At 34.3% G+C, this 25485-nt stretch overlaps 1 protein-coding gene across 1 annotated transcript; it reads left to right on the forward strand.

The window, feature by feature from the left end:
- The first annotated feature begins 12 nt into the window (after positions 1 to 12).
- On the forward strand, positions 13 to 25222 carry LOC144447261 (STE20-related kinase adapter protein alpha-like). The gene is made up of 12 exons (XM_078137174.1): positions 13 to 129; positions 1010 to 1104; positions 1702 to 1782; positions 3880 to 3970; positions 4468 to 4589; positions 5181 to 5289; positions 5745 to 5874; positions 7216 to 7387; positions 8389 to 8493; positions 16505 to 16743; positions 22027 to 22157; positions 23344 to 25222. Exons 2-12 carry the CDS (start codon positions 1093 to 1095, stop codon positions 23406 to 23408), a joined length of 1257 nt encoding a protein of 418 aa, XP_077993300.1. The 5' UTR covers positions 13 to 129; positions 1010 to 1092; the 3' UTR covers positions 23409 to 25222.
- The last annotated feature ends 263 nt before the right edge of the window (positions 25223 to 25485 follow it).

Raw genomic sequence — 25485 nt, forward strand, 5'->3', positions numbered from 1 at the left:
AGTGGCTTTAAATCATGGCGGACGCATTATGGTAATTAATTTCTATATGAAGGTCTAACTTTTTTGCATCTTTACGGGGATATTCTGCGAAATTAGATGCCAACACTTGGTGGTCTACGTCACTCTTAGGTAAGTTGGAATTCGAGGAAGAATTTACCCCGAGAGCACTCATCATCGCTGTGCAATCGAGTAATATAACAGTGGATGCATCGGAAATGTAATGTTTACGTACCTGAAGTTGAACGCTGAAGTGAAGTTACCTCTCTCTCGGTTGTTGAAATGACACTTATATTTGATTATTTGCAACTGATTTTGGACGATTTAAAAGATCTAATAGTTTTTTATTGAACTGCATCTCCCCAAGCAAGGTAACACCGTACACACACTATAAGTATAACCACCGAAATTTGTTTCAGAAATTAAAAAAAATGACGTCTAAAGACAACAAATGACGCTAAGGTCACCAAAGGTCAAACTTGAAGGTTTTTTAAAAACAAATTCTGTTTATCTTATTATTATCATCCTAAATAATATCATATTAATACCTTTGTTAAATTAAGTTAAATATTCTTAAGGCCAGTAATATATCCTATTTGTCGCAGATATGAATATTTTTTACATCCTAAATAATATCATATTAATTACTTTTCAAATATTCTTAATTAAGGCCTGTAATATAATTTATAAAACTTTTGTTTACTTGTTTGTTTATTTTTATAACAACTTTATTACACTAACTAGTACAGTGGGTACAGTATGGTAAAAACAACAACAATAAGACTGCTAACAACATTAAATCTACTGTTATAACTGTAACAATTGCAAGAAATTCTTTAAAAACTGAATAAAGAAATTATGAACAACATTTCAAATATTTTCATACAGCATGATAATTCATAATTCAATGCAGATCAACTTATAGTATACGTAAATTTTGGAACTCATCGTTAAATCTGAAAGACGAGATATTGTACAGTCTCATGTTTGTTATTATTGCATTTTTTTTCAGATTTTGTTGAAATTTTGTAGTTACTGATTGTTACTTTCTATAAGACATTGAATCAAGTACTGGATGGAAGACAGGCAAAGTCCATGTCATTCTTTGTAAGTACTGTTACAACTGTTTTACATAACACATTCATATCTAATATGTGTACCCTGTAACTGTGTTTCTGCTTGCGCTCATAAATTTCATAAATTACGATTTTTTAGGGACGTTTATGATTTTTTCAGTGAGTGAGTCGTAAAATTTACGATAGAATTACACGTATACTAGGCAGTCATACAGCGCTTGGGAACCTAAACATGCCTATGTATGGGGGGGGGGGAATGGGGCGCTGAACATGGTCAAAGTATGAGGGCGGAATGGGGGAATGTTCGGAGCCCCATTCCCCCCCCCCCCCCCCATACGCCAATTTGGCACGCCACTGATGTAAATCAAATTTGCATTCACCTATCTCTTACTATGTGGAGACTCACAAGAAAACCCAATTTTGATTTCAGTCAGGAATAGACTGGTTACTGGTATAACACAGAGTGTTTTCATGATCAGCTGGATTAGACAGTAGAATGAAGCATTAATGCTATTCTATGAGTTTTCATGCCTTGTTATCAGCTTGACCAATACATCAAGGCACCCTGTCATGGTGTACTAACTTACAGACTACATTAATGCCTTATATTTCTTGTTCATTTACACAGCCGTGTTCTTGTATAACAAAATCAAAAGTAGGAATTGGAGCATGTGATGATAGAACCCACCAAGGTTCCTGTACTGCATTGGTAAGTCATACCATGTTGTAGTTCAAGGCCACTTTGTCTTTGATTACGGAGCCAGATATAACTCTGTCCTCATTTACAGATCCAAGAGTCCACTATAAGAGTCTGTAAGATGCTGTGCCATGCCCGTCAGCCTGTAGTCTTGTAGTAAGACTTTAGATCTGTACTTTGGGGGCAGCCGAATAAAACTGACAAGGTGATGAATACCTCTGTCTGGCTAGCACCCACATATTTTCAGGGTAAGCAGAATAACCTGAGGGGTCTAGCAGCTAGACTAATCAGCCAGCACCCACTGATTAGCTAGGGCTGAATGACACAACATATCTTACAGTCTAATCTTTCTTCAGTTACAGAACCAAGTGTCCACAACCATTCACATAAATAATGACATTTTATGGTACCGTGCTCATTCACCACATATAATACAAGCCCAAACTGACCTGTAAGATAAGGTCACATGTGTCTAATAGCAGGGCTCGAAATTAACGGTAGCCCCGTGTCATTTGGCTACCAAATGTTGACACGGGGCTACTACTTTTCGTATTTGGTAGCCCACTTGGGCTACCGACGTAAACAGTAAGCTGACATGTCAGGCCTTCGTCGTGTCGCTAATATAACCAACACAATACGTTCCCGCTGAACATCGAACGTCAACGCGTCTTACCAATGTGTATGCAGGACGCGATGTGTTTGACGTCTACATCGCTACATATTATTCTCTCATGAATATTTATATTTGACAACGATGTTATGACGTCACACCCTGGACGCACCATGTGCTGCGATGTCAGCTAATTCAGATACTTCCGGGGTACATTTCGTGATAACAATTCCGCAAACATTGATGAAAAAACATGCGTTTTAATCCGTGAAGCACTTCCTTACTTTGATAGTACTTGACACGAAGTTGTTGGTTACTGACAGCAGGACCCGTTCACCCATTTTCGGTACGATGTCAATTTTGTCATTTCCGTAATGCTCGGCTCGAGTGGTGATGGAATCATAGCCGAAGTCGATGCGTTCATTCACATTTCGGATTTTAATGTAAAACATTTTAGGAAATGCATGGTTTCAAATGAACGAATATACAGACTGGGAATTACGAAACTTGAATTTCATGCGACGACAATCAGTACGTAATAGATGAGGCTGATGGTATGACATCGAAACACGGTCTTTTGATGGACTGGTGTAAAATGGTCAAGCAGTCAAGTAGATGAATGGTCATGGTGTGTTCATAGTTTATGCCATATGAGTAATCATAGATACTTGAGACGTTTGTCCTATCATTACAACAGAAATTCGTAACTTTATTATCAACCATTTTTACATTGTTAAACAGACATTATAGTCCACATTCAGTGTTTGTAAACCACTGTTGTATGATAACTATGTACACAAATATATGGGGCTACCAGTGAAGGTCATGGGGCTACTGACCTTTATGAATGGTAGCCCACAGGGGCTACCAGGGAGAAAAGTTAATTTCGAGCCCTGAATAGACACACATGGTTCAAATTACATGCAGTGAACAAGGACACAAAGTCTTATTATTTATTCAAATTATGGCAAAAAAATGGCATCCTCAAATTTTACTCCTAATTCTACAATGGCCTTCAAAGTTCATCACTATGATCATTCAAAATCTGCCTGATAATGATATACTTATAACCATATAATGGAGAATATATTGTTCATGGTTCTAAGAATCAATAGGACAGTAAAATATAGTTACTTTGGAATTGTAAATTAGATACAAATGGAGATATGAATTTGTCTACAACGGACATAGATCATACAATGATTTCATTATTCAGCATTCATATCACTCTTTGAAACTGGCAGAATAATATGACTATATTATAGTTTGCATATTTTAGTTATATTTATGTAAGGCCTGCTGTAGAGACTTTAGTATGATATAAACCCGATTATGATAATATCATTACTTGATATTACGTGATTTGCATTCCCTGAATAACATTACAATGTATTAGGGAACAATTCCAATGTATTGCCAAACCATTATGAGTGCTACAGTTATTGCTTAGAATTGCTTTATACTCCAATATTTCTATATCTTTTGTCTTCATTTCACAGGCTAGTGATATTTCTTTTGAATGTGTATCTCTTCGCACCATGATTGAGTATTTACCCATAGCAAGCCATTACCAACTGCTTTCAGTCATTGGTAAGTACAATGTACACTGTATTTGTATTTATCCATGCTAGGCATACATATTTTCAGGGTCTGAGTCTTAATTTATAAAGTTAAGCCAGAAGAAGAAGTATATGCAGTACTTGATGAACATAAGGTTTTACCATTATATATGTATATATTTTATCATGATTACCTTTATGTTGGAACATGCTCATTCACAAGAATGGGGGAAAAAGTGCTATAAAGAGATTGTTTTTATCAAACTCTGCTGAGCATATAGTAAGGTGTTTGCAGGTAATAACCTGTACATTACCAGTTATGACCATAATAAGCTTATCCATTTGTCTGCCATGTGTATGTTTACCTTAGTCATAAACCCATATTTCACCCATACATGATAGTAATAGGTAGATGTTTGGAATCTTGGCGATGGACCCCTATCTAAAATGTATCCAAGTACACCCCTATCCCCCACCTCTCAGCATATAGGAGCTTTATGGTAGTCTTATTTGTGTTATCTTTTCCAGGTAAAGGCAGCCCAGACGTAGCTGCTACTATTTATTTAGCACGCCATACCCCTTCTAGTACCCATTTAGCTATCAGAACTTGTAATTTAGACAATCTAACTGAAGGACTTGCTATACTACAGGTATGGTCACTATGTCTATTTCATAGTTAATTTTTAAAGCTGAAAACCTTTCCAAATATGATATTTCGTATTTTATTAGTGATGGAGTACAAAATGTATCTATTTCTTATGAATAAGTAATTTGAATATTGTGATCACTTAGTAGCGTTTGTATGTGTTCATATGATGTATGCGCGTATTGTAGTCTTGACCTGATTTTAGGAATATTGGAAGCTGTGTTGAGGCATGAAGGTGTAGGACTAAGTAGGACTATGCCATATGGCTCTGATCTGTATTTCAAAGGTCAAAGGTCATTTCCGGTTTAGGAGGGTGTGTATCTTGAAGTTCAAAGGTCATAGCGAAATCTAAAGAGATCAATATCCATATTTATATGAAATGTCAAAATGAGAGAGAGATATAAAATTTATTTCAAATTCAGTTCAGTGAGAGGTACTCAGTTACAACCCCACCAACAAAAATATGTAACAGAATATAATTTGTAATTTTATCATCGTCTTTCAAGGATAAAACAAACAAATGTGTAGTTTTTTAATTGGAACATAAACTACATGTTTATCAAAACTTATCGATCATGCTATTTTATTCTTACAGCATGAGTTCCAACTTCTTAGGAATCTTTCTAATGAAAACATTTTACCCTTCCACGGTGCGTTTGTTCATAGTAATGAATTATGGGTAGTGATGCCACTCATGGCTTATGGTAAGTTTATTTTGTGTGGGTTTGTGGGTGGTGTGTCTGTGTGGGGTTGGGGGTTGTGTGTGTGTATGTGTATGTTTATGTCTGTGTATGTGTACGTATGTGTATGTGTATGTATGTGTGTGTGTGGGAGGTGTGTCTGTGGGGATGTGTGTGTGTATGTGTATGTATGTATGTATGTGTGTGTGTGTGTGTATGTATGTGTGTGTGTGTTACGTTGAGAGGACAGGTATGAAGGGAGAAGAAAACAGACAGAAATGAGATTGTGAAGGTAATGTGAGAATATGTATGTAAAGGACAGGGCTATGTGAACACCTACCAATATTTCCCATTATTTTCACCAAAAATGATATTTTTATTAACTATTTCATCATGACATTTGTAAGGAGTGTTAGAATTACAAGTTTCTTGAGATGAATTACAGTTACAGAAGTTTAATTCTATTTTGATTTTGACAGGCTCTGCCAAAGACATTATAGCTATAGAAGACCACTTTGGTTATGGATTGAGTGAAGTGGCTATAGCATTTATCCTACGTGATATAGTAACTGCATTAGATTATATCCATAAAATGGGTTATGTACACAGGTAAATAGCATTCAACTTTTCCTTGTAATGTCAATTTTCAATTTTCATTTTCATTTTCCACCCAAATGGACTAAGTTTTTCGGTGTTTTAATTTTTGAAATATTTGGTTAGTAGGGCTTTTCAACAAGTCATCTTAAAGCAATAGAATATTGCATAATAATCCCATGTCTACAAAAGGTCTTAACCTAATTCTAGTGTTTTTTGAGTTGTCCCTTTAACAGCCTATGATTCAATACCACATTCTTACGTTATTGATACCTTCTTGAGTGGAACCGTACAGATTACATAGGGTAGTTCATTTGTTTGGGACAGACTTTTCTATCGCTTTATCAAATACAGACAACTGTTTTTCAAACAAATATTTTTATCGTATTCCAACATACAGCTAAAATGATGTAGGCTTGGTGTTTTATTCATGTGATACCCTCAGACAACTTCTAATGCTAAAGAGACACTTACAATGTAGAAGTAGTCGAGTTGAAATGTTGATTTTCAGTAAGAAAATTAGCAATTGAAACTCATTAAAATCATCAAGTTCATGTGTAATGCTTTCATTAGAAGCTTGTTTCTAATGCAATGTGAAAGAATAGCAATGCTTATCAGTATTCAATGTAATTGGGCAAAGGGTCCTGTGTTTGTTGTGTCTCTGTTATTGTTAGTCTAGAGTTGAAATATGTCTACCTCTGTGTCAAAAACGTAATGTTCTATGAGTGAAACACCAAGCCTACATCATTTTAGCTGTAATGTCCCATGAGTGAAACACCAAGCCTACATCATTTTACCTGTAATGTCCCATGAATGAAACACCAAACCTACATCATTTTAGCTGTAATGTCCCATGAGTGAAAGACCAAGCCTACATCATTTTAGCTGTATGTTTAAAGACCCATGATACAATCCCACATTCTTATATTAGTGTTATCTCATCAATGGAGCCGTAAGGATTAAATAGGATAACTCTTTCATTCAGAACCAACTTTTTTATAGGTCTTCCAGACAACTGTAATAGGCCATTGCAGACTGCAAACAAGAAATTGAGAATACAGCGCCCTCGCTCAAATTTGGGGTATCATCACCTCATAGTACCGTTTCTTAAGAGCTTTGTCCTTTGGTATTCTGTAGAAGTTGTAACCCAGGGATGTTTTCCGTATTGTTCTGAAATCAAGGAAAGCTACAGTGCTCTATGATTAACCAAGTAACCTATACCATGTATACCCCAAGGTACACATAGACAGGAAGTAGAGCGCTGCCACGGCAAATTTTGGAAAGGCCTATTGTGCCCCAAATTTAAATCAAATTCAGACATGGGCCTTTAAATCTTGTATTTTGTTTTATCACCAGAGGCATTAGAGCAGGTCATATGTTGATAGCAAATGATGGAAGGTGTTATTTATCAGGAATGCGTGGTGCTATATCCATGATAGAAGACGGCCGCAGACTTAAAGCTGTGCATGATTTCCCACGCAATGCAGTCAAAGCACTGCCATGGCTTGCACCAGAAGTACTTGAACAAGTAAGTCAGCTTATATACTGATCTAGGGATGGAATGCAGTCAAGGCACTGCCATGACTTGCACCAGAAGTACTTGAACAAGTAAGTCAGCTTATATACTGATCTAGGAATGGAATGCAGATTGTAGTGTACAGTTTTTTGGGGCAGTGCTGTAATATGATGTTCTGTACAGTGATTATTGGAATACTGCCAACAACTCTATCATACAGTTTAGATTTCATGATCATATCCTGGTAATGTAGATTGCACGGTGTATAATTGTTGGGGGCAGTGTTGTAATATAAAGTTCTGTACAGTGATTATAAGAGTACTGTCAATGTGATTTATACCATACAGTGTAGATTTCATGATCTTGTATTAGTAATGTAGATAGTAGTGTACAGTTGTTGATGGTGGTTCAATAATTACTATTCCATTCAGTGATTTTAGGAGCAATACCAACAACTGTAAACAGCTAGATTATACAATCTCAATTCAGAAGTGTTGCACAAAATCTTTGTTTCATGTTTTTTTTTACGGCTGTAATTCTTGGTACTAGTATTCAAAACAATACGTAAACTATTTCTTTCTAGTGAAAGGTGTATGTTAAACTATCATCCACCTAGACTAGTCATGTACTTAGTCTTGACATCGCAATATTATGAGTCGGCTGTCACAGTGGCCTCTGTGGTACATATGATACATTGCATAGCGCCCTCTATGGTTGACACCAACCAGTGTTTGCTAAGTTAACCCACCGAAAACAAAACAATATTCAAAGGAGATTGCATTGGATAACAACATGAAGTTGAATATTGTCTTTTTCCTCTGAAGTAATACTATAATAGCCAATTATGTAAATAGTAAATTGGTAGATATAATGCGACCATGCAGTCTCATCTCACCAATTTGTGCAGCTAAAGAACTCATCAATACAGAGTAAGATTGCCATAGGCAATGTTAAAGTAAATCACCCTTATCTGTCACTCAGTAATTGTGTTTATTCTTTCTCATTCTCAACAGAATATTTTAGGTTATGACACAAAGTCAGATATTTACAGTGTAGGAATAGCAGCATGTGAGCTAGCCAATGGTTGTGTACCTTTCTCAGATATGACACCAACTAAGGTAAGTACCACAACCATTTGATACAGTTTTCTGGATTGGTTAGCCTAACAATACTCTTTCATGATGGTGTAACACATTCAATCTTAGGAGAAATTTGAAAACACATTTCATTTTCAGTTTTGTCTGCCAGATTAATGTAGAAGTAAACATGTCAGCAGCTATCTTGATTTGTCATTACATATTCTGTTCAATTTATGTAGGCATAGTTAATAATTCATATTCATATACATACACATATATATATGCAATCATGCACATCAGAAAATTTACCCAAGTTCAATTTCATAATTTTCTGGATTACTACAGTATATTTTTACTCTTGGGGATTTAATTAAAAATGGATATAATAAAATATAGTTTAAGAAACTCTCAGTTGCAGCATATGTGTTTCTTTCCAACGTCTATGGTTACAACTAGAATTTAATTTTTTTAAACAGAAAATTAGCCGTAACTGATATATTGATTATATATATTGTCATACTCCCGATCCAAGAGATGACTATTAAAATGCTATTCCCCTCCTTCTTACAGTGATATTATTTTGTACCTGAGTATCAGAGTATGAAAAAAAAATGAAAAAAATGAGATAATTTGTGAACAGTTCAAATAGATATTTTCATGTACAGTTATAAATGTAGATTTCTTCCCATTGAGAGCTGCCAAGCAAAAAAAGGAAAACCTCAAAATATTCTTTTCTTTGAATTAAAATGTTAGCTTATTTTGAAGTCAAAAAGTAAAGATTAACTAGAAATAATGGTCACACTATTATCTGTAAATAGTTTAATTTTCTCTCTCTTTGAGATACTAAGTAAGGCCTGATAACCACAAAGATATTATCATGATTGCATAAAAGACTAGAAGTCGTGATTACTTTGAACTTTTCCAAAAAAAATCTTTGATATCATTATATGAATTAATGCTGCTAAGGGGATGGTAATCATTTGTTCTAAGTGGTCAGAGTACTTCTCTCCAGTTTCATGGCCACTTTGTCATCAATACAGAACCATATAGTGCTTCTTGTAAAAAGGAAATCTTGTCCCAATGAATATGACTGGAAATGATTTCCGTCGTTATGGAAATGAGTGAATCCTGTAAAAGAAAAGTGTCTGTCATGGTGAGATGAAGACATCATATGATGACTGCCTGCATAGATTGTGTCTATGGCTGAAGCCTCTTGTGTTGCTGATTAGTTAGCTCTCATTTGCATAACAGTAGAGAGACAGAACAGAGCACAATTACTTTTTGTACTTCCTAAGCAGTATTCAACATCCTTTCATCTTCAAACTATCTCTTTGTGGTGGGGTATGGTCACTTTATTTCATTGAGGGAGTCTCATTAGACCATCCATTCCAGTGTCTGTTTCAATTCTCATTTACATAACAAAGAAATAACAAAGGAAGTCATTGTGTGTGCCTTAGCCCTCATTTACATAACAAAGAATGAACAAAGGCAATTCTGTGTCTGTCCATAATGACTTATATTGGAGTTGTCCCAGCATGTTTCTGGCAACAAAACTAGCGTGATAGCTCAGAGGAGAACAAGGATTGTGGAGTGCAGCAAAGCATACTTAAAGATAAAGTTAATTAAGTATTATAGATTGACAGTTGTGTTGTTTCTCTACTCAATACAAAGATAGCACTGAAGACTGACCAGTGTCATTCAGCCAACCCACCTATCCAAGTACAATAAAACTCAATAATGTCTCCCATCATATTTGTTCATTTTCTCTCAAAATCAATCCTATCGAGACAATTTTAACATTTGTCCTGATTTTATACAATTTATTTGCTACATATAAAGTTTAAAGTTTATTTATTTTCTAAAGTGCCTTTTCTATTTATTAATATTCAAAAGCACTGTACATAAAATAGATTTAAAAGCATGGTAAAACAATATAATAAAGCTAAAAACAACAAATTGGTTACAATGATTACAAAATGGACTGTAGTTCTGTCTGATGATTGTCAGACTTCGGTTCAGAGAAGGAGAAAGGTTTGTGGTAGAGTGCAATGGCATGAGGCCAACAAAGACAACAACAGGTACAATCGTATTTATTTAATTCTCTCAAAATCAATCCTGTAGGTAATGTGTATCCTGAGTTTGTAGTACAATGTACTTTGAAGAATGTAGTTTACTACATGTGGACTGCAGTTCTATCCTATTGTCAAAATTCTATTCAGGAAATGTGCAGTCTAGCACATGAGGCCAACATGTGTGCACACAACAACACGTACCATAACTTAAGTAGTGTTCATTTACTCAAAAACAAACTTATGTAGATAATTCTGTATCTGTACCATAGATGTACAAGCACCAATACTGGTTGTCATGTGCGTAGTCAAGGAACACGTGTGGAGCAACACAAAGAAAGTACTTAGGAGCCATATAGTATTGGTAGCATTCAGTGCAGTTTTAAAAGCTTGTACATTAGGTGCACAGTGAGCTTCTTTAGGTAGTGAGTTCCATAGTGGCAGTGTTTTGGGATATAAATGTCGATAACAGTCTAAATTTGTGGTTATCATGTTGTATTTATGAATGCCTGATTACCTGGTATGTACTGAACGTGAAGTATTTGACGACTGAATGTATCTGAAGAAGCTTTGTAGTAAATTACAATGGCATGATGAAGGAAGAAGAAAGAGTAAAATGTGTTGAGAATCTAACATAGTGTTCCCCTATCACTTACTGTATAGCAACTCACAGAAAAATTCTGTTTCTATTATCACTTCGACCCACAACAAAAACCGTTGTCTTTCATTAGATTGCACATGGGATGTGTCTGTCTGAATAAATCAACAAATATGTAAATTCATATGATAAGCTATAAATTGCAGTGAGTAGTGTTATGGTGATCAGTATGTCCTCTAAGCCAATTTGACACCCGACTGACGTATACCAACTTCTCATATGATCCACCCAAATTTGTAATCCCCTATCCCTTGGGATAACTCACTATAAAAACCAATTTCCATCACTTGGATCCACAACAAAAATTTTGCCATTGACAGGAGGGTAAAGTGATAGTAAATCTCTGTTTACGTGTCATAGATAGTCTGTTGTGATAACTGCTCATACAGCACACAGTTTCACAGTTTTGACTTTCATCAACACTTCACCACAATAGAACTGTGTTCACCTCCTTCCACCCACCTACACAAACACTAACAAGTTACTTGTGAACATGGATGTATTATAGCCTACCTGTAGACTTGAGAATTACACTATTCTGCTGTCCTACCTGACATTTTGAATTGGGAACAGAGCGAAAATTCAAAAATTCAAAATGTCAGTTAGTATATATTTATATATATCTTCTTTATTACCTACTTATTAAAGACAAAATAAAATAATACATGTTTTGAGGTAGGTAAAAGGAGACCAGAAAAATAGCTACCTGCTAATCAAGTCTGTCTCATTAGACATAGATAGCGGAATAGTGTCGCGATAGCCGTTCTCAAGTCTACAGGTCAGCTATGATGTATACATGTTGTGAGGTAGACCTGAGGACTCAGGTCGAAAGCTAGGGATCAGCCAAGTATTTTAGTACAGTATGAAGTTTGAATTTATTTTTAACTATTCACCTACACAGATGAGTCCTCATCCTAATATGAGGCAGTTCTAGTTGAATATGAATCTAAGACTCATTAGCTTCATTCATGTAAATGATCGCACTGGAGAAATCATTAGTGTTATAAACACTACACACAAATCTGTCTTATAGAAAAGTCAGTATGTTTTATTGTTTTCATCCTGTGCTAAGTACCATTTAGGCCTTTGTTCAGCGTCCTTCAATGTGTTTTTGTGGATTCCATGGTGAATAAAAAACAGAAGGTTTTATTGTTTGTAAATATACAGACAGCTTGGTATCTGATTTCATTGTTATTTGAAAACTTACTCGTTTGCCCTTGTAACATGTATCTCTGCAATTTATAATAAAACCCTAACTATGTTTCAAATTTGGGTTAGTCATCTAAGCATTGAAAATCAATTTCTGCTAACTAAACATCATATCTACATGAGTGTCATCAAAGCATCGAAAATCAATTTCTGCAAACTAAACATCTACAAAGTGTTATCAAGGTATTGAAAATCAATTTTTGCTAACTAAATATCATATCTACATAAGTGTCATCTTAGCATTGAAAATCAATTTTTGCTCACTAAACATTGTACCTACATGAGTGTTATCGAAGTATTGAAAATCAATTTTTGCTAAACTAAACGTCATCTACATGGCCCTTTTGTGTCTAAACGTCATCTACATGGCCCTTTTGTGTCTAAACGTCATCTACATGGCCCTTTTGTGTCCAAATGTTTGTGTTTGTGTGACAGATGATAATCTTTTAATAAATGATTAATCTTTTAATTAATGAGATTAATTATTTCACACAGTACTTGAAGATCAACTTATTATTCCACCCCCAAGACTTATTTGTTATTAGAATCGTAGTAATCACCAGTACTATAGATTGTCATGTATGCTCAACCACTAGATTTAATAGATTACTAATTCTAAAGAGATTTTCACATTTTTGTCATTTTTGGTCTGGCTCTAATACCCCATCCTTGTAAATTCATGAAATTAAAAATGTGTATAAACTAACTCAGATCATTTTAAACGCTTTCTATATCGTACAGGTACATTTGATTTATTTTCATCAATCCATCTAAATCGATAAATCTGATCTAACTAAACATAGCTACTTTCATTCATTCATATAAAAGTGTACCTAAGAAACAGATTCACATCTCTCTCATTTTATGACATGTAAATCTTTTGAAATGTCATTCCATAAATTTCTATCATTTTTTAGACAGAAATCTCAACAGCACAGGTGGCATTAAAAAGAAGGTCATTCAATCTTTATGTAAATACACCATTTCAACTTTGTTCTAGAGTTTGTTCTAACATGTCTCAATAATTCAAATTCCTAAACACCAAATATTTGAATACTCTTCCTGTTATATCTCTGTTATCTGTTAATACCTATTGTCCTCAGAATGTACTTCATGATTCAACATGTTCTATATTGTGATTTGTGTAAATCACTAAATGATAATCAAGTTCCAGATAATAATATGGGAACTAAACCCAACCACCTATTACTGAGTATATATGGTTCAATGTTATGAAGTGTTACATTAACCTTTACATGGCTTAGGCTAGACTGATATATAATGTTATGTGATGGTGTATGTGCAACTCTGTGTAATCAATTTTATGTAACTTGACCTGAAGTGTACACATTTAAAACAGATTACTATAATTAAGACCTAGTGAATCAACTAAAATAGTTGGAATTGTGTAACAGTATACAGTACAGTGAAGTACAGTAGAAGTGTAACAGTATACTGTATTGTGAAGAACAGTAGAAGTGTAACAGTATACTGTACGGTGAGGTACAGTAGAAGTGTAACAGTATACTGTACAGTGAGGTACAGTGCAGATTTAGAAGTGTAACAGTATACAGTACAGTGAAGTACAGTAGAAGTGTAACAGTATACAGTACAGTGAGGTACAGTAGAAGTGTAACAGTATACAGTATGGTGAAGTACAGTAGAAGTGTAACAGTATACAGTACAGTGAAGTACAGTAGAAGTGTAACAGTATACAGTACAATGAAGTACAGTACAGATTTAGAAGTGTGAGAACGTATGTTCCTTGAAGGGTTAATCTTGTAACATCAGCTATTTTCAACCTGTTTTTTGACTTGGGACATTTCATCATATCAAGTTTTTTGAGTATGGTACAGTACCAAAGTGTACTATCGCACACACAATAGTACAGTATCAAAGTGTACTATCGCACACACAACAGTACAGTACCAAAGTGTACTATCGCACACACAACAGTACAGTACCAGTATAGTATAGCACAACACAGCACAACACAACATAGCTAATATAATTGAAATTTGTTTTTAATTCCTCTAATCAAGTCATGATAATACATATAAATAAGAAGCAAGTGAAGTCCTAAAAATAATGACAGAATAATTATAGTAAATTTAGTCACATAAAGGGTGCCTATACTCCATATGAAAGAATAACTTAAGTGACTGTCGTGAAATACTGAAATGTCAGAAGGGGTAAATGAATGTTTCGAGAAGTAAATGGAAACTGTGTGATTCAGTTGTAGTTCTACATCATGACAGACACTGTACTAACAATGAAAATCTTATCATGAAACATCAAAATCACAGAACACTATCTTTGACTTTCTGTAAAAGAAGACTTCAACAAAATCGATTATTCCCACTTATTTGTGTCATTTTTTGTCACCAACTTGTGATAGTGTAAACGGGTGATCGTGTAACATGGTTCTTGTTGGGTATCGTTGAAATAATCTATAGTCATGTTTTGATGCCTAAGGTAGAATGCACTCCCAGAACTGATTCCTCTAAAATCAAAGTTCTTAAACTCTATCCAAAACTTGCTCCAAGTCCCTTTGAAATACTAGTAATAAAAGAAATTTGGGGTTTCACTGTCTTGTTTCCGTGGAAATCAACAATCTGTTATTTTCCCATAGAGTTATCACAGTATTTGGCAGCCATATTGGATTTGGCGGCCATATTGGATTCTATAAAAGTAGCCAAATTTTGATATCATTTTGACTGCTTGTCAAACAATTTTACGTTGACCCCTTATTATATGAAAGATTGTTCCTGGTTCTCTTGAAATAACAAAAGAAATTTGGGGTTTCACTATCTCATTTACAAGGAAACCAACAATCTAAAATTTATTTTCCCATAGAGTGAACCGCAGTAGTTGGTGGTCATATGTAAGAATTTCTACAATGACCTTTGAGTTGTTTTCTTAATCACAGGGAATGGATTTGAGTTTTTTCAAACAAAGTAACAGTAAAAATTTAAGATTTGTAGTTCTAAGGTGCATGCAAGTTGTATGACTTTGTGTCAACAAATGAGTACAAAGCCATAACATCAGTTTTCTGTTACATATTTGATTCTTTTTCTCCAGCTCGGTTACATGTCATCCCTGATTTGATTTCAGTGTTATTGTCTATAAACCATTTATTTCACACCCTGTAACACTGCTCATCTCCCTTTCTAGCCACAATAGAATAAACTGCTAAAGGTGTTATTTTCCAAGTACCTACTCCTATGATCATTAGATTACAAGTTTCCAAGGTGACGATGTCATTCGTAAAAAAAATATGAAACCAATCAAGTATACTGTGAAGGTCAAAGTTTTCATTATGGAAGTAGGCAAATGAAATATCACACCTAATCAGATTTTTTCCCGTGTTGGTTTTAGTGATTCTTTTTGTAATTAAATCAGGGTATTTAGAGGTTTCAAATTGAAGGTTTTTTAATATGAAGTATAAACACATTTAAGGGGATTGATGTATATATTTCAATAAGAACATAATAATGCCCATATTTGTAATTTCCACATTTTGTATCTTGCCAGTATTAAAACTCCTACTTCATGGAGATCTAAACGTTATTTCTCATCAACTTACAACGGACAAGGTCCTTTATGTTAGTCATGTTTTGGATGACTGATGAGGCCCCCTATGTTACTCATGAAGGAAGACATGTATTTCTAGTATTTTAGTATGGGAGCACCTTGCACTTAAACCATACATATCATTCAATGAAGTCAATATTTTACATTTCATTAAACTTCAGTGTTTGAAGCCCATGATCTTAGATAACTACTGTGGAGCAATAGGATATCTTTGGTTTTGTGTCAATTGCATTAGTGTGATCTATCTAATCAGTAGAGCCATCAGAATTGCATAGGATCCATTCTTTCATTGTAGACCAACATTTGTTACAGCTCTACCAGACAACTGTTTATCACATGTAAATTTTAATCCTAATCCCAGCTGGGCCTTTATTTCTATACGTCTGCCAAAACACAGTTTTTGATTCCCAAATTATAATCCTAATCTGACATCAATAAAAAACTGAATTCAGCCAATATTGTAATTTTCATATTATTTACACGTTGCTTTATCTGTTCTTATATTTTTGTTCTTTTTCAGATGTTGTTAGAGAAATTCAACGGTACAACTCCAAGACTTCTAGATAGTACCACAGCCTGTTTAGTGGAAGAACCTATTATTAATACAGGTTCAGGGGCTGCAGACAGTGGCCTGGGAAGCAGTGTAGCTGCATCTAGTGTTTATAAAAACAATGATCCAAATAATCCTCTTAGCAGAACTTTCTCACCAACCTTTCACAGTTTTGTAGATACCTGCTTGAAAAGTGACCCAAACGACAGGTAATCAGTGAAATAACTATTTTCTTGTTTTTCACCAGGTGTTGTTAGTAATTAAGAAAATTTGTGTGTATAATATGCAAATTAACTATGTATTTTTCAAGATGAGGATAAACTCAAAATGCTTGAAAAAGAAAAAACAAATGAAAGAAGCATAACAGGAGACACTAACAAAATGAACGCCGATCCAACCAACAAAATGAACACCTATCCAACCACATCCCAAAACAGTTGCCCATATTCTGCCATTCAGAAATAAATGTTGAATTATTTGAGAGGACTTCTGTCATTAGAATTCCAACTACTGTCATTTTCTTGTTTGTCAATGACCATCTGTTCCCTTACTTAAATGGAAATGAATGCTAAAATATTCAAATCTAGTCTAGCTGAAATGATCCAAGGTCAGTCTACAACATCGTGTAGTAGTTACCAAAAAATATCATAAGATGGGAAATGAATAGAAATTCTCATTGGATCAAAGCATGTCATGTATGAGGTTTCAATATTAGAGTGATGTACCAGTTACTAGGTAGACATGAATATTAATGTCTGAATCTCAGTTTGACGTATAAACTGTGCTAGTTTGTGTCGCAGTGTAATGATGACGTAGAGTTTCAAACCAGAAGTGATACAAGTACGAGTAACTTAACATAAACTCAACTGTTCAACCGTACATAGACAGTTTCCATTGGCTGCTGGAGTGATGTCTGATGAAGAATCAGAATAAAACAATAGTACAATACAAGTAGTGAATCTACAAGATAGGGAAGGAATCAACAACGAAATAAAAGGAGATAAAAAGGGAATCCGATTGTAAAAATGTTAAATGTCCAAATATACATTGCATATGGAAAACATTAGTCTAAAAGAAGGAGGTAAAAGTGGAGAAAAGATAATACCAACGACTATTTTTAAAAAAACAATCTACAAGGACTAATCTTGGTGATGGTGGTGGTGGTCGTTGTTTTGAAATACTGGTACTTTTTGATAATTTAACAAAACAATTGGTTGTCAGGCTTCCTTGCAAAAATGTTCACAAAGTGTTTAAGAACGTGTATACTACAGTGTATGTGGGGGGGGGGGGGTCGATGGAGTGTCTGTGTGTGTGTGTGTGTGTGTGTGTGTGTGTGCTTTGTGTGTGTGTGTGTGTGTGTGTGTGTGTGTGTGTGTGTGCTTTGTGTGTGTGTGTGTGTGTGTGTGTGTGTGTGTGTGTGTGTGTGTGTGTGTATGTGTGTGTGTGTGTGTGTGTGTGTGTGTGACAGACAGACAGACAGACAGACAAAGGAGAGACAAGAAGGAAAGAATAGGAATGAGGGAAAGTGTAGGAGGGAGTGGGAGTGAGTGGGAGTGAGTAGATACTGGCTATATTCATGTTTTACATTTAAGTCAAGGTAACTGCTTGAATTAATTTCCTGTGAGTATGTGTAAAGGCTGCTAATAAATTATACAATTCTTAGAATACTTGTATTCTCTTACTTTTCTCTCCAAGGTTGTATTACTCAGTCTAAATCACATTGACAGTTATTTAAGTGTACTTGAACATCATATGTTGATTTGTCTGACCAACGTAATCCTTCCTGTATGATAATCTGACATCCTGATTATTAACAACAATTCCTTTGATATATTTATTTTTGACAGTAATATTAAAACTCATGTGGTCAAATTACTTCTAGTAGTAGTAGTAGTAGTAGTAGTAGTAGTAGTAGTAGTAGTAGTAGTGGTGGTGGTGGTGGTGGTAGTAGTAGTAGTATTATTCAAATTACTTCTATCAGTTCAACTGTGGTTGATTTAAAATGAAGTTTCACATATTTATTGATGCAGCAAACTTGTATGTTCAAATTACAGTTAAACTCTGATGATCCGAATGCTGATTATCTGAATTGTTTTGGTCATCATGTCCCCCAAAGGTTTCAGTGTTCAATTCAAGTTATATTGTACATGCCCATGTACATGTACCTTGTGCATGCGATGATCAGTCTGTGTAAGATTTCAAGAGAAGTTTCACATATTTGTGAAAAGATAAAACCGTGACAAAAATATTTCCTTAATTTTTTGGCTTTTAGTGAAAGCTATCATATATAATTTAGTATGTTGTACATTTGCTGCTGTTTCTATAACTGACATGAAAAATAAAGACAATCTCAGCTTCATGATGCGTGTATCATTTCCAAAATTTCAGCAATTACAATAATTTTGACTTCCAGGAACTACTTAGAGAATTTGTTATCTATTTTTGAGAAAATTAACTAAAAATAAGATAAATGCTGTAATGGTACTTTTTCCAGAGTTTTCCGTAGCTCTCCTGATTTTGATTAAAAAGTTATCCTTGACTGAAAAATAATCAATAAATATCAAATATATAACAGTCAGTTTGTGTAGCTATATAATGAGAAATTATGATCAAAGAAACTGATTTCCAAATTTTACAAGCAAGATGATTGGTATACAACAGTTGACTGTGGACTCAATTATATATCTACCAAACCCTGTATCTCTACATTCTGTGTCACTCTTCTTTTGCAACTACACCTCTGTTAAAAGTGGAAGAATTTATCATTTTTGACCAAAAATGTCCCAAATCTGGTAAGAATAAAAGAAGGCTTGTATTAAATTAGAATGAACAAATCTGAATAGACTCCACCCAAGCCACATGCACACTAAATATCAAATCACCATGATCTTCCAATGTTGTTCTGTATCGGAGCTATATGCAATGTTGACTTCAGTGTTTTCACAAGAATGTATCAAGCAGAAAAAAGATGACCACGAAAATAGCAAAAATAACCTTTCCAACACAAAAAAAGTCTATCCATACTGTGTAACAATAAGACAGGAAATTTGGTCTCTCCCAAAAAACTATGAAATATTATGATTAACGACTAAAAGGTAGTAGGTTAACTCTGTAGGGAAATGGAGGTAAAATGTAGTATTATATGACATTCAAATGCGTGCATATGATAATTTGATGGAATAGAGATGGTGTGGCTGATCAATTATTGATGTCACTATAGAAAGATGAGTGTGCAGAGATAACCATGAAATCAAACATGAGGTGTGAAACGCCTAGGTGAATAGTTCAAACCACGGATCACTACCACAGATTTACAGATAAACAACACAATTATATGTATATTTAGTCAACCATGGCTTTTAAGTTCTTAAAAACCAAGGAAATTTGCAATCAAAATTTCTCGCTTCAAGAAACTTTGATGTTTGTCAATCTGATAAATATAACCTTGAGTTAATTGCATTGTTGTGTTCCACTGGGAATGATTTTAGCCTTCTGGTAGTGTCATCGTCCGTTAAAAACATTGGGTTCTTGTATTCTTTTCTTTTGTTTTGGTTTGTTGTGTTTATTTTTAGCACGGTTGAATCATTGGTGACTTTTCATGTGTAAATGATCAGACAGAGAACAATAACAGAATTGGCTTGTTTGCCATAAGGCACACAACACAAGTTTGCTCTTGGGTCCAAATTTATGAAACGCAGACGTGCATGGACCTTGGATAATTTTCATCCTTTTCTATTTCATGAAATGAACTGTGAAAGGACTTAAATTTCTGGACAATGTGTTACAGTGTCAGCTGCTGTTACTGGCAAAAGTACAGCCTGGTCAAATCCTTGACCACATACATAATTTACACTCCTAATTAATCAGATGCAAATTACATTCATAACTGAAATCGACAAAATGTGCTATTTAATATAAAATTAAATAATATCACCCATTATTTCTTTACCATAGAAGGTTCAAATCTGTCAAATTTATGTGTGGGTGTTATCGCATTGTGACGGTTGTATATCTCATTGACTTAAGTATCTATGATAATAGTATATAATGATATACCCTATTTACTAATATATTTTATTGTAAAAATAAAATGAGGGTTATATTTGATGAAACTGAAAGCCGTAAAAAGGGTTGTCTGGATTTTGCCATGAAATGACATGGGTAAAGCACACACTGGTAGAATCTTGGTTGGAAAGGAAATACTGACAAATTAGCTCAGTTTTAAGTTAGCACAAGCATGGAGGTAGAAACACGTGGCATAAAGTGACCATGTCCAATAGTCAGCATCAATAAAATTACACGCATACTAAAATTAGGATTACAGCATCTATCTGTGATTGTACCAATACTAAGATGAGTTTTTCAATGATAAATGTATGATGTGAAATAAAAATGTGTGTCTCATTACTTTGATATTTAAGAGTCTATTTATAATAATAGTTGTACAGCCAATGTACAGTTATTATCGTAAGTCCATGTTATTAGGAATGTTAATTAATATAGTGTTCAAATATTATATTTTATTAATGGAAAAAAGGGATTTTGTACTAGGGAATAGCTATAAAATGTACAACTTTGTATTTTACATGTTATCTGTTGTAAATGGAACTGTATCTGTGGTTGAATGTATAGAAAACTTTGTCATGCCAAATTTGCCTTTCTCTCATTGAAAGACAGGATCTTGAATATAAATGAATGTGTGGATTTGAATCTTTGGTTTGATATATAAGTGTACTTTTAACACAGTCGGTGTGAAGATACCTTATGTATCCTATGTTAGTAATAGTGAAGTTACCTTGTTGGAATCTAGTTTTTGAAGTGACTACATACCTTTCATCCGATAACTGTAATTCTGTGTTCATATTTTATAGTGTACCGTAAACCTTGACTTATTTTTGCTTATTTTGTTGGAAAATAAAAAAGCAAAAATAAGTAGTACCTAAAATACCTTTTTGTATATAAACACAGTCTACCAGGCTTAGAAATTTATGAACATTAGTCTGAGAACTAGCTGAATATATATAAAATTACAACATTTTCTTGTGATGAAAATATCTAATTTTACAGTATACAGGTGGATTTACACATCTCAATATTATTTCAAATTCTTATAAAATCATAGTACACTGTCATCAAATTTGCTGCCATGTTTCCCGATCATTGTAATATCCACATGAAAACAATTTTACTTGGACCATAGAATTGAAAATACTAGTATAGGGTTTGTAGTGAAAATGTGATCATATTGAAACAGTAGATCAAAAACTGAAAATCAAACTATAGGATAAAATATTTCATATTACAGTTTGAACAAGTTGAGCAGCAAAAATAATTCACAAAATGGAAACAACAAAGTACTCATAATTCATTTTGAAACCAGCAGCCTGTAAATTTTAAACCATTCATTTCTTGTCACGATTTGTTTCTTTTAGTAATTTCGGGGTAATTTTATCTCTCTTTAATTCCTTGTTTTTTGTATTTTATTTTTACAGGCCATCAGCCAGTGTTCTCCTAAATCATGTTTTTTTTAAGCAAATAAAAAAACGTCCATGTGAACATTTAGTTCAACTCCTTCATCCTGTGGCTCCACTCACTGATGCATCTAATTTACCCAGGGTTAAAGGTCAGTTACTCATTTGCATTTCACATCCTGTAGTATAAAAATATCATTAACCAATGATTAGCTGGCAGTGATAATACTGTATGGGTTCAAAGTTCAACCATGAACAAATACCAAACTGTTAGCTAAAACCTGTACAAGGGAACATCGAACATTCATAGTGTTTTGTATATTTGATATTTTTATTTGTCATTTCTTTTGCTTTGAAGTTGTCTGTATGTGTAAAAAACATTTCAAAAGTGAAACACCAAGGCATCCTTTCTCCTGTAGAAAGTGTATTGATAAAATGATTGGCTTTATCTAAATTCTAATGTACAATTTTTATCTCATGAAAACTATGTGTTAGACCTATTATGCAGATTGGTTTCCGGTATCATCATCTTCTTTGCTAGGGCTTCAGAAATGAGGACCAGAAATGGGGACCAGTAATGGCTGCCATTTCTGTCAAGATTCTGACAAAAATGGTTCATCAGCTACATCATATGAGGCGTCATATTTTGACCAGACACTAAACTTGAATGTGATAATGAAGTCATCTGAAGACCTAGAAAAACTATTGTGAAAAAGCTTGTGAATTCAAACACATTTATGCATTTTGTCTGCAATCCCCACTCAAAGTAGCTTGTATACAGTCAGTCTAGTTTAGTCTGTTAACAAAATATGTTGACTGTTGTTTTGCATTGATTGTTGCAAGTACCTGTGTAGACTAAACAAACAAACAAACTTGATTGACCTCTCCACAAGTGGGCTGGAATATTTGTTTCCAAAAGCCAATCACATCAATGATTTGCTGTTTGTAAATATTTACTGACACAGACCAATCAGAATGCAAAGAATAGTGGGTCAATCTGTTGACAAAGTCTGAAGTGTGCAGTTGAAAATTTCAGGTAAAATTTTCAAAGTTGCATTTGGACAAAAGTTAAATTCAATAGTATAGAATGCAAGGAAATTATAGCCAAATACACTCATTTATAAATTAGCCATTCCTAATTTCTATTCTCAAAGCTTAGATTGGACCAGAAATCAGTCTAAACCTCCATGAACCTCTATATTCAGGATAAACCACAATTAGATACAAGATCACTTTGGCCGCTACCCAGAGAACTTGATAAGTACAAGATAATAACCCTCTATGGTGTCTATGATATGAAGTATTTTACTCTGTTTATTCTATTTTTTCTCTTCACAGATCGCAATGAAGCTGACGTTGGAGAGTTTGCTGATATAAATCTAAATGAACCATGGGAATTCTAAATGGAAGGAACTTCAGTATTGTTGCATACCAGAGTTGAATTGATGTGTGGCATGTAAATATTGCCAGTTTTAGTGTTTGATGTCCAGGAAATGTGCATTGGTGCAACATCTGTTAATGTAGTACACCATGGAAGTATAACCCACATAATTCAGTCGGCACACCATAAACAATAGAGTTGATCATGGATATGGTATCTGATATAGATTGACACAAGTCAAATGGTATACTCTGTTCCCTTTGTTAGGCAATTCTTACCCATGTTAGGTCTGGTTTTACATGTGTTAGCCCATTCTTACCCAGTATCATGTCATGGTTAATGTGTGTAAACCTACGAAAAACTCATCAGACCATGTTAATAGGTTTGAGTTATTTTGTCAGCCCATTCTTACCCATATTGGGTCCAAGTTATTTTGTCAACCCATTCTTACTCATATTTGGTCTGAGTTATTTTGTCAGCCCATTCTTACTCGTATTTGGTCCGAGTTATTGTCTTCTCATTCTTACCCACATATTTGGAGTTATTTTGTCAGCCCATTCTTAAACATATTTGGTGTGAGTTATTTTGAAAGCCTTTAAAGTGTGTTTGCAGGACTTATTTCTATAGAAAAAACTTGCATGCATGTATTCAGCTAACAGTCCTGCACCAAAAGTCACATGACTAAAGTCATACCAGAATAGGAGAAGATATCTACATCATCACATTTAGGCAAAGGTGACGTACATTTTGAGTGCATCCCTACATCAATAGCAGGATGTGTAAAATATATCTGTAATTATTAGATTAAAATCTGTCAATACTATAGGGCAATAGGATACTCACTTCAAGAAATACATCAGTGTTAATATGACATTAGATTTATATGTACCAGTGATTACTTGCACCTGTATGCATGTGAATACTAGCAGTATTTGCAGTGTAGTGCAATACCGAAAACATTTGCATATCTGCATGCAAATGATATGCAAATGAGGGAATAGTCGTTCAGTGAATGCAAAATCACATGATCGCATAAAATGATTTTTTATAGAAATTTGCTGTTATGGATAAGCATATGTAATAATAATAACAGAAATCATGTGGTATGAGTGCCAGCATTGCTACTCAGTTGTATATCCACTTGTGCTTGCAGTGTTTTCTGCTTCAATTTCACTCACTACGGTCCTGAAATTGTTGCCACAGAGAACACTGCAGGTGCTTATACAAATACCCTACAAGTGTACTCCACATTTGCACTCATATTTCATCATTCTGTCATACCATAGACTCTACATGTGTAGGGTCTATGGTCACACATAGTACATTTCATTATTCTATCATACATAGTACATTTCTTCGTTCTCTCATAGTATTTACTCCAGAAAAAAAGAGAGTTGGACAATGTCAAATCATCTCATTCAGTAAGCTCTTTACTGTACCCTGTATTTTCATTTCAGTAATCTTTTATTTCAGTAGTTACATACTAATTTGAATAACACAGCAGAATGATAAATGTATTTATGTCAAAAGAGTTGTGATTATTTCATTATAAAATGAAACATCCCCCCCCCCCCTGGTTTTCATGTTTGTTATTGAATAAAGCACATAACTATTACATCTGCATGATTCCCAAATAAGTGTCAAAAGAACAGTTTTATTTTAACTGAATCCATAACCAGTTAACCTTTGACCTAAGCTATGTGACCTTTGACCTTTGAAATAGCGTGAACTTCAGCTTGTATGACAATACGAAGATTGGAGAAATGTATTGATAGTTATAAATATGTTATTCAAAGTTATTTACGCTGTATTGTCTTATGTATAAATGTTCTTGTTTATGTGTTGTTGTTTTTTCATTTTAATCTGTTAGTAGTAGAATACTGCAGTTTCTAGTTTGGTTTTTATGATTAAATCTTATTTGTAGCAAAATGGTTGTGATACGTTGAATGTAAAAGTTTAAGACTTGTATACTTGTAGACAGTTTATTTATTGGTGGTCTGAGTGACGGTGTTGTGTGTTATTAAAATAAGTCAGATTAAGCAAGACATCTTGGTTGCCTAGTCACGACGTCTGAAAGAAATTACATATTCAACGTATGC

The sequence above is a fragment of the Glandiceps talaboti genome, chromosome 16 (genome assembly GCF_964340395.1).
Source record: "Glandiceps talaboti chromosome 16, keGlaTala1.1, whole genome shotgun sequence".
In the NCBI taxonomy this organism is placed as follows: Eukaryota; Metazoa; Hemichordata; class Enteropneusta; family Spengelidae; genus Glandiceps; species Glandiceps talaboti.

Excerpts from the sequence above, each read along its gene's own strand:
- LOC144447261 (XM_078137174.1), top strand. Across the intron at positions 5,290-5,744 it reads GATGCCACTCATGGCTTATG|GCTCTGCCAAAGACATTATA; the intron begins GTAAGTTTATTT and ends TGATTTTGACAG. Across the intron at positions 16,744-22,026 it reads AAAAGTGACCCAAACGACAG|GCCATCAGCCAGTGTTCTCC; the intron begins GTAATCAGTGAA and ends TTATTTTTACAG.